This window comes from Littorina saxatilis, linkage group LG10 (assembly GCF_037325665.1).
Source record: "Littorina saxatilis isolate snail1 linkage group LG10, US_GU_Lsax_2.0, whole genome shotgun sequence".
Lineage (NCBI taxonomy): Eukaryota > Metazoa > Mollusca > Gastropoda > Littorinimorpha > Littorinidae > Littorina > Littorina saxatilis.
In genome coordinates, this window is record NC_090254.1 from 44,614,318 (window position 1) to 44,624,317 (window position 10,000).

The 10,000-nt window shown below is 45.2% G+C and overlaps 1 protein-coding gene across 1 annotated transcript in view; it reads right to left on the minus strand.

The window, feature by feature from the left end:
* Window positions 1-6,725: 6,725 nt before the first annotated feature.
* The window catches only part of LOC138977879 (paired box protein Pax-7-like), a 51,313-nt gene continuing 48,038 nt past the window's right edge, over window positions 6,726-10,000 (minus strand). Inside the window, exon 5 of the mRNA XM_070350485.1 lies at window positions 6,726-6,778. Coding sequence (XP_070206586.1) covers window positions 6,726-6,778 — 53 coding nt within the window. The remainder of the gene's footprint in view (window positions 6,779-10,000) is intronic.

The window sequence follows — 10,000 nt, forward strand, 5'->3', positions numbered from 1 at the left end:
TTTCTGAATGGTCTGTTCCACCATAATTCTAGCTGGGCTTCCTGAGACCACTAGGATCCCGCGGTGTCCAAATCACGCGAGAGTGATTGCGATTTCTCGCTCTCTTCTTCCCTACCGCTCAGCTCCGAGGGGCGTTCGACTTTGACTGCCTTTATGGGGGTTGGGGGGAGAAGGATCCAATATCGATTTCGAAACCGAGACAAGGTGGACATACTTTTTTCTCGTCTCATACTTTATTTTTTCTCGGCGTTCACGGGCTGAAACTCCCAAGTACACTTTTTTTGTTTTTTGTTTTTTGCACAAGTGGATTTGTACGTCTATGACCCCACCTTTTAAGCAGCCATTCGGCGATTTCGTTGGTGCATGTTTGTGGTTGAACGTGTTTCGAACTTTGACATGGATTACAGGATCTTTTCCGCGCGCAATTGGTCTTGTGCTTGCGTGTACACAAAAAAGGGATAAGCTGCACATAAGTTGACCTGGGAGATAGGAAACACTCCACCCTTAACCCACCAGGCGCGGCCGGGATTCGAACAGCTTCCGTACGGATCATTCGTTCTGTCTCCACGCAATCTCTATGAAGTTTTGACGTATGCGATGCACCGGTAAGTCCGGTCATTCTCGGCTCGTTGCGGGAAAAAAACACTTTGCATGCAGTGATGGAAATTGAGACCGATTCATCGTGCTCCCTGAAACGCTTCAGTGCTCGCAACGGCTGGCCATTGTTGGCTGGGGACAGTCGCCAAAGGCGGGACCAAATCACACGGTTGGAATTGACTGTTGTAAAGGGTCCGGCTCGTATACCTTTAATGATATACGATACTGACACTTGCACCACCTGGCGGTGACCTTACGATGACATATGTTTCAGTGTTTTTTAGTGCAACTCTTAATTCATAGTACATGTAAATGTAATGTATTTTATAGCTGTAACCGCCAGACAAACTTCGTTCTCGCAATTCATTGTCCCTTCCTCGGGGAACATGTAAAAAAAGTGACAGAATGTTTACGTAACGCCATTATTCAAGTTATGACGTCTTTTTGAACTTCGTTTGGGTTTTGACATCACATAGTTCACTTCGAAAGAGAGGGTCTTAAAGAGACGTTTTGGTGATTTTTTTAAAATATGTTTTTTTTATATATATTTATTTTAATATATAATCGATATTGTATATCTTTCATTGCCTACAAGGACTGACAATTGACGCAAGGTCCAACGAAAAAAACCAAAACCCGAGCTCTGTGAAAATGAGATCCTAGAACTGTAAAAACCGGGCACGTTTCCGACCAAAAACGAAGGTGAAACAGAAACCAACACAACACACTCAGTCTAACGTGAATCTCTTTGCCATCTCAAAGCTGGTTGAACCCGAGTGCGAAACAATGTTCACATGTTTTTAAGGCGACAGTTGTATATTGCAAAGGATGAGATGTGCATTTCTTCAACAGTTCAAACTTTGGAGGGAGATTACCGATCCGGCCGTCTTTCTTTAAATAAGCATAAGTCCTGTGGGAGAATAAACATGCAGACATTATTGTAAGGAAAATGTAGGTTCTACGCTCTCACATCAAAGCTCATAGGGGCATACGAATTAACCTGTTAAAGTCCCATAAGTTATATTTTGTAATGCCTGTGTTGACGTACGAAAAGCTCTAGTTAGTAGCAAATTTGATCCTTTTCTGCAAAAAATAAAAACTCAGGTGCAGGCAGAAAGGGAAACAACTCTGCGGATGTGTGCTCGGCGGAGCGGCACGGCGGCCATTTTACATTTTACAACCGGCGCCCCGCGAGCGAGCTGAAAAGTCTCTGCCGGCGAGGAAGCCAGGGAGTCGGGTTTCAAAGGGTTGCCTTCTCACCAGGGAATCCAGGGGCTCCCGAGGGGTTCCTGCAGAGCTTTGCAGGCGCACGGTGGAAGCGTCAGAAAGGGATCACAGTAGGGATAATTTAGTATTTGTCGCGAATCCCCCTCTCTCCATTGGTAGCCCTTTGGATTCGGGTTGCAACGCATGGGTAGGCCTGCCGTACTCGGGGAATTTATCACCCCCGAGTTTCTTTTTAATGTGCACAAGTCACAGCTTAAAAAAGAGAGGGAGAGATATACCTGGGCCCGAAACTGAAGAAGTGGACATTTTATACGACTCAATCTCCTTCAAGTGCTGGGAGAAAATGTTATAGCGACTTGGAGGTAATGTTGTGCGTGTGTGTTGATACGTGTGAATGTTCCTGGTGATGTCCCTCGTGCAAGTCCCTGTCATTTATCATCACAAGTGAGCGTAACATCGCTATTGTTAACACACCACCGGGCGTAAAATCGGCTTCGACGGTGCGAGGGTTTCGTTTTTTTACGAGGCGAAAACCATTGAGAAAAACGGACAACAAGTCTCGGAGATTCCCGCTGTTCACGTCATAAAGCGAGACTCTTCGTCAATTGCACGTGTCAAAACAATGGCGTGACTTTCTGTCCCCCTCAGTCCCCATCGTGACCCTCACCCCCCCCCACCCCCAACCCCCCCCCCCCCCCCTCCTTCTTTCATCCTATCCTCTGACACCCGCAACCATACACCTCACCTTTTACACCCCGGCTTTTCATCTATTGTCTACGTACATCTTCACCTTCCCTACTATCTATTGAGGTCTAACGAATGACGTATCACAACGTGCGCGGTCGTCCTTGGCGGTCAAGAAAGCCGCGGGCGCCGCCGCGATCATTGCGCAGACGACACTTCTAGACCGCCAATATTTTTTGTGCGCATCACGTGCTCCACATAAATCGGCCGGAAACGAAGCAATTGGGAAACCTGGATATGTGGATGTGAAATCCGGTACAGCTGTATGGTTCGAACTCTAAATTATGTGACTGTGTGTGTGTGTGTGTGTGTGTGTGTGTGTGTGTGTGTGTGTGTGTGTGTGTGAGAGAGAGAGAGAGAGAGAGAGATAGATAGTGTGTGTGTGTGTGTTTGAGAGAGAGAGAGAGAGAGAGAGAGAGAGAGAGAATGAGAGAGACAGAGAGACAGACAGACAAACAGACAGATAGACAGAGACAGATATTCTGCTGTCCATAACGTTTTGTGATGCCTTCTGGTTGGGAGGGGTGTTACCGGCGGAGGAGCGCCACATCAATACCGGGGGGTCATCGTGAAATGATTGGTTCCTGTGAGTGTATCCTCTGTTTAATTTTTTCAAAAATATCAATAACCACAACAAAATAAATGCAACAAAATACCCAAGAGCATATTCTCATGTTGAACTAAATTTAGATAGTCCATTCCATAATCTTTACGGTTGCCGACTGGTGCTTTTGCTTTTCTCTGTCCCACCCTCATCCCCCCCCCCCCCCCGCATCCACCCCCATACCCCTATCCCCCCATTCTCTTAAAGTTCCACACCCTGTCTCGTCCATTGTAATCTTCTTAAATCTCTCCAGAAGCATGACTTTTTGCTGTCTGGAGCCGAGTTTCACAATGAAAGCAAAACTATGTGTTATTTCACGACGCCGTTTCAAAAGGCCAAAAAAAAAAAAGTCTGTTTACGGTAACCCGACCGACCCTATTTTTTTCGCGCGACCCTAAACTTTTTGGGGGCATTTGGGAAAAAAAAAAAAAATAACGTAAAAATATGGTTTTGGGGAAGAAAAAAAAAGAAAAAAAAATCCCGACCTACCGACCCTATTTTTTTGGCCTATGTTACCGTAAACAGACCTATTTTTTTTGGGCCTAATCGTGCTTCCCACCGTAATATCAATTTCATGTCAAATATAGGTCTTGAATCATTGTGTCTGAGAATGCACAAACGGATTATAATTTCAATTTCATGTCAAATAGAAATTATTGTGCCTGGAAATGCATAATGGGATAAATCTAAATGTCATGTTTTATACAGGATGATTCGTCGCGCCGGAGTGTCTGCCATTTTAACGTCAAAATCGCTTAGATCAATCTAAATGCAAATGGCGACGCTGCGTCAAGGCTGACATCTTGATACACGTGACCTTGCATAAATTAAGAGCGACTGAGGGGCGTAAAAAAGTAGACCCTATAACGGCTATGAGATACATTCAGTCTAGGGATGGCGCCTTGCTTTAAAGGACAGAGAAAGCGATTGTTTTTACCTGGCAAGAGTGAACAAGTGGAGGAAAAATTCAAGTTCATTAAAAAAAATTTTTGTTTAAAGGCCTAAGAAATCGTTCGACACAAAATGATGATGGTGAGTTGAAAAACAAAACAAATCAGAAATAAGTTTGAGTACTGTGGCTTGCTGATCTTTCTTACTGCAAGTCATTAAGATCATAATTATCAACTAAATAACTGGTAGCAATAATCAGAGTCTGTATATATATATATGCTAGATATTCCTTTCTTTTACATTCAATTGTATCAACTTTTTATTTTTTTTATTTTTTTCTATCGGTGTGATTTTGAATAGCTGCATAAAACCGCAGATATTTTTTAAACTGAAGAATGTCGATATAATAGCCTGTCGTTAATTTCCCATCGCAAAGACGACAAAGCTCATTGTTTACTTCCTCCCGCGTCAAAGATATCATTAAACTCAAATTTAAAAACAAAATCTTCTTTCTTTCTGTAAACGACGCTGTCCGTGTATTACTTTCAAATTACATTTTAACAAGGAGGAACAAATGACACACTGAAAGGTAGGGGCATAAAATATCGCAATAAAAGAATAAACCAAAGAAAACTTGTGCGCTTCATAAAGCTTACGCTGGCATGTACACGTGCACGCATGCGCAGAAGCGATCGCGAATTAGTGAGTACACGCGTTGGCATAATTATGCGTGCCTGTGTGCTGTACGCTATTCTGTTTCTAAAATCATAATTAACAAAATGAAAGGTCTCTTTCGCCAAGCGAGAAATTAGCTGCATGAAGTGAAAAATCGGGGAGCTGGCATTGAGTTGTAACCATCTGTCACTCTTAAGATGATTCATATGTTGAACGGAGAGGGGGGAAGAGAGGGAGACTGGGGATGGGAAGAGAGAGAAAGAGAGAGAGAGAGAGAGAGAGAGAGAGAGAGAGAGAGAGAGAGAGAGAGAGAGAGAGGCACAGAGACAGAGACCGAGACAGAGACCGAGAAAGAGAGAAACAGACAGCCAAACACACACACACACACACACACATGCACACACACACACCGTAAGTGCGTACACACACATACAAACAAAGGTGCACAGCGTTTGAACCCTCTCTGTCCACCACTCCGGACCGTGTAGAAGAGCATCACTTCACAAAGCTCAGCAACTCCAAATGGAGGTGGGGGTGTATGGGGAGGCTTTGGGGGCGGGGTTATAGCGTTGAAGGAGAAGAGAGGAGAGGCGGGTACTTCATAATTAGGAAGCTTGTGTGTGTGCGCTCTCAAGCGATGACAAGACAAGATCGGTCGCTGGATGAAACCAAGGCCTAGGCTCATTTGCATATCCAATGAGAAGGGGGGAAGGGGAGGGGGGTGAGGCGCGGCTTCCTACTGGCTGCGGTTAGCTGCGGAGTAAATGGGAGCTGGATCCTGATTGGATGATTTGTTTGAACATGCGAAGGAGAATCGATCGAATGCAGGATTTGGTATTGATGCCTTGGGAAATGCATTACAGACATTGGCAATACACCCTGGCCGGTCAATTCTGGCGCGTTCAAGCTAAAGTGGTAAGCTTAAGTTATCTGAGCGAACGACGAAGAAGAAGAAGCTTAAGTTATAAGTTTAACCCCCCTTTTAAGACCCGCCAATTTAAGACTCCCTCCCTTTTAAGACCTCAGTTTTGTGGATTTCCTATTCATAAGTTCTGTACATTTACCCCATTTTAAGACTCCCTCCTTTTTAAGACCTGATTTTCTCAGATTTTTGGAGGTCGTAACTTGAAGGGGGGTGTTCCACTGTATTACATCATCAAACGAGAGAGCAACTCATCCCATGATAATTAACATGACAATTTTAAAAAGGCGATTATGATTAACAGAATACGGCTATGGCGACGATGCCTGTCTCTCCTCTCCTGTTTTCATTCAAGCGTTCAATCTTGCTTTATTCCCCCGTCATTCTTTTCTCTCTATGTTTTGTTGTTTTGTTGTTTTTGTTACATTTCATCTTGCTTTTCTTATAGGTATTAGAGAGAGAGAAAGAGAAAGAGAGAGAGAGAGAGAGAGAGAGAGAGAGAGAGAGAGAGAGAGAGAGAGAGAGCGAGAGAGAGAGAGAGAGAGAGAGAGAGAGAGCGAGAGAGAGAGAGAGAGAGAGAGAGAGAGAGAGCGAGAGAGAGAGAGAGAGAGAGAGAGAGAGAGCGAGAGAGAGAGAGAGAGAGAGAGGAGAGAGAGAGAGAGAGAGCGAGAGAGAGAGAGAGAGAGAGAGAGAGCGAGAGAGAGAGAGAGAGGAGAGAGAGAAAGAGAGACAGCGACAGGTGGGGGAGGGGGGGGGGGGAGGACGAGAAGGAGAGAGAGAGAGAGCGAAACAGACAGACAGGCCAACAGAAAGGGACGGATTGTCAGAACAGAGGAATAAAAGACACAGATCACGCCTCCAGGGCAACATAAATTTGCCACCGTTCGACAAACCGTAACGCCCCTTCCAAACCGAGTCGATTACAACAAATCACTCTCTCACTACTTCAAATCGCTTCGACAACCACTCAGCAAACACAGACACTTGCCGATTACAGCAAATCACTCTCACACTTCACAACTCCTCGACAACTTCTCAGCGGTCACAGACACTTATTGACCATCTTCAGTTGACCGCAAGTACCTCCACAACAACCTCCACGGTCCCCGTCAAGTCTCCTGTCACGGTTGAGTGATTCCGTGTTCTGACACACCTATACGCGTCATTGGGCAGGTAATGAACCGTGTCCAAAGGGGAACGGAGACACGCAGAAAGAAGTTGTAAAGAAACGCGACAAATCCTAAATCTCTCTCCAACCATAAATCCTTACACCTGCGTTCTGTGTTGGCATCCCCCCTCCCCTTCGCCCCTCTCCCCCTCTTCGTCCAATTTTATTGCCCATCTAAGTCTCTCTGTGCTGTTTCTGTCTTTCTCTATGCTTGTCTGTCTGTCTCTGTCTGTCCGCTTCTCTGTTTCTCTGTTTCTCTGTCTGTCTGTCTGTCTGTCTGTCTGTCTGTCTGTCTGTCTGTCTGTCTGTCTGTCTCTGTCATGTACGGAAGAGAAATTATACAGATAAGAAGACATTTTGCAGCAGAAAACAGCAACCCATCTCCACTTGTCAACCAACTTTCCTCTAAGGAGTTTTGTTGGTTAGAAGTCGGCCCCGAGTCGCTGAAGCCAAGTCGACGGAAAGTGTGCCATGTGAACGGCCCCAACGATTTAGGGTCGATTTAGGACAGATTTAGAAGCGACTCGAAAACTCATACAGTGCAGGTAGTTATTGTTGAGCTGTGTTTTTCTTCTCTCCAAAAAAGTGAGTACATGTTACGGGTGACGAGGGTGTTTAAATGGTTTCGTACTCAAGCGTTGACGAACAATAAAAGTCACACAAAGAAGGAAGACAAGAAAACAGGCAGTCTGTACTCATCATGCACTACCGCGCACAATCTCTGTCTAATCACTCGGTGCGTTATAATTAAAACAGCATTTTTTTACTCTAAGCTAATGCGAATAATCCGGATCAGAATGATAACCGGAGTACAAATTACTTCAAGGTATTCATCTTTCAATTTGCTGCGCGCCACGGGATTATTGTTATTTCCATTAACTTTTTGACACTTTGCAGGCAGTTCTGTGGAAGCTTATCTGGTGATTATGGCTACAAAAAACGCTTCTTGCTTCACAGAACCTATACCGGGCGCTAAGATTGAATGTTGAGAAAATTGGAAATAATTCAAAGCTTCTTGTGTTTTTCAGGGCTCAAACGAGTTTGTTTTTTACAACCAACAACATTCCGAGCTACAGTGGCATAATATTTGTTTTATTTGCTGATTTCTGTTCATGGCTAATTGCCGTGCACGTACAATTTCAAAAGATGTTATTATTGTATTTAAAAAAAGAAGAAGTTATATTGAGAGAGAGACAGAGAGAGAGAGAGAGAGAGAGAGAGAGAGAGAGAGAGAGAGAGAGACAGAGAGAGAGAGAGATAGAGAGAGGAGAGAGAGAGAGAGAGAGAGAGAGAGAGAGAGAGAGATAGAGGACAAAGAGAGAGAGAAAGAGAGAGAGAGAGAGAGAGAGAGGAGAGAGAGAGGGAGAGAGAGAGAGAGAGAGAGAGAGAGAGAAAGAGAGAGAGAGAGAGAAGTCTGAAGTCTGAGTCTGAAGTCTGAATGTTTTAATGAGTAGGCCTTGGGCCCTTTTCATGAGAGATAGAGGACAAAGAGAGAGAAAAAAAGAGAGAGAGAGAAAGAGAGAGAGGAGAGAGAAAGAGGGAGAGAGAGAAAGAGAGAGAAAGAGACAGAGACAGAGACAAAGACAGAGACGGAAATATAGAAAGAGACACAAAAAGAGAGAAAGAGATAGACAGGGAGAGAGAGAGAGAGAGACGGAAGGAAAGAGAGAGACGGAAGGAAAGAGAGAAAGAGATAGACAGGGAGAGAGAGAGAGAGACGGAAGGAAAGAGAGAGAGGAAAAGAGAGAAAAGGAAAGAAGGAAAGATGAAGAGAGAGAGAGAACAAATGAGAAAAAGATGTAAATGTAAAAGCAGGGGACCCCCCCCCCCCCCCAGAATAAAAACGTTTTTCATAAAAAGAACAAGAAAGTATAGATGCAGCGGTACCAAACAAACGCATCACTCTCTGATTAATGACTTTCTGAACACTGCAGCGGAAATCTACTTCAAAGCGAAGTCCAACCTGGTCGACATCTTTCAAGACGGCGGCCGAAAGTCCGCGGGGAGGCCACTCCAAACACTTGCCTCATCAAATTCTCTTTACGGACAGTTACTGCCCTTTCTGGGCCATCTTGTCCTCTCCCCAGGGGGCGTGGTAGGAGGCGTTTGACCCCAAGATGGTGGAAGGACCATTTTGTGTGCAACTGTCGGGGCTTCAAAGTGGAAAGAAAAGGTGGGCGGAGTGTTTTAGCGCTCATCAGGGAAGAGAATTTCTTGTAAAGTCCAGTAGGCACAGCTCGGAGAGGGAGCTTACTGGGCTACAGGGGAGCCATTAATCACGAATTAAAAATGGCGGCGTTAAAGGGAGAGAATGCGTGATCCCCACTGATCAGCGAAGAGATTTGTGGGTATTTTATGAGAAAGGTGTCGCAAAATATTTATTTTTAGTGCGAGTCCAGCTGCTCATTCTACAAGTGCTGACAAGGGTTTACAAGTGCTGACAATGGTTTACAAGTGTTGTTTTAGTTGTAAGTTCAACTCCTCATTAGTGGGTTTTATGACACAAAAGAGAAAGGTCTTGGCAATATCTGATTTTAGATTGAGCGCGAGCTGCTCATTTGTGAAGGAATTGTGACAGGAACCGTGTAACTAGTCGTCAATCAAATATCATACAAGAAGAGCACCTTTTCCCTTGATATATTACACATGATGCGAAATACTTGTTTTACATTAGCTTTCACACGAGGCCGGCTATGATGATGCCACACGAGGCCGGCTATGATGATGCCACACGAGGCCGGCTATGATGATGCCACACGAGGCCGGCTATGATGATGCCACACGAGGCCGGCTATGATGATGCCACACGAGGCCGGCTATGATGATGCCACACGAGGCCGGCTATGATGATGCCACACGAGGCCGGCTATGATGATGCCACACGAGGCCGGCTATGATGATGCCACACGAGGCCGGCTATGATGATGCCACACGAGGCCGGCTATGATGATGCCACACGAGGCCGGCTATGATGATGCCACACGAGGCCGGCTATGATGATGCCACACGAGGCCGGCTATGATGATGCCACACGAGGCCGGCTATGATGATGCCACACGAGGCCGGCTATGATGATGCCACACGAGGCCGGCTATGATGATGCCACACGAGGCCGGCTATGATGATGCCACACGAGGCCGGCTATGATGGTGCCACACGAGGCCGGCTATGA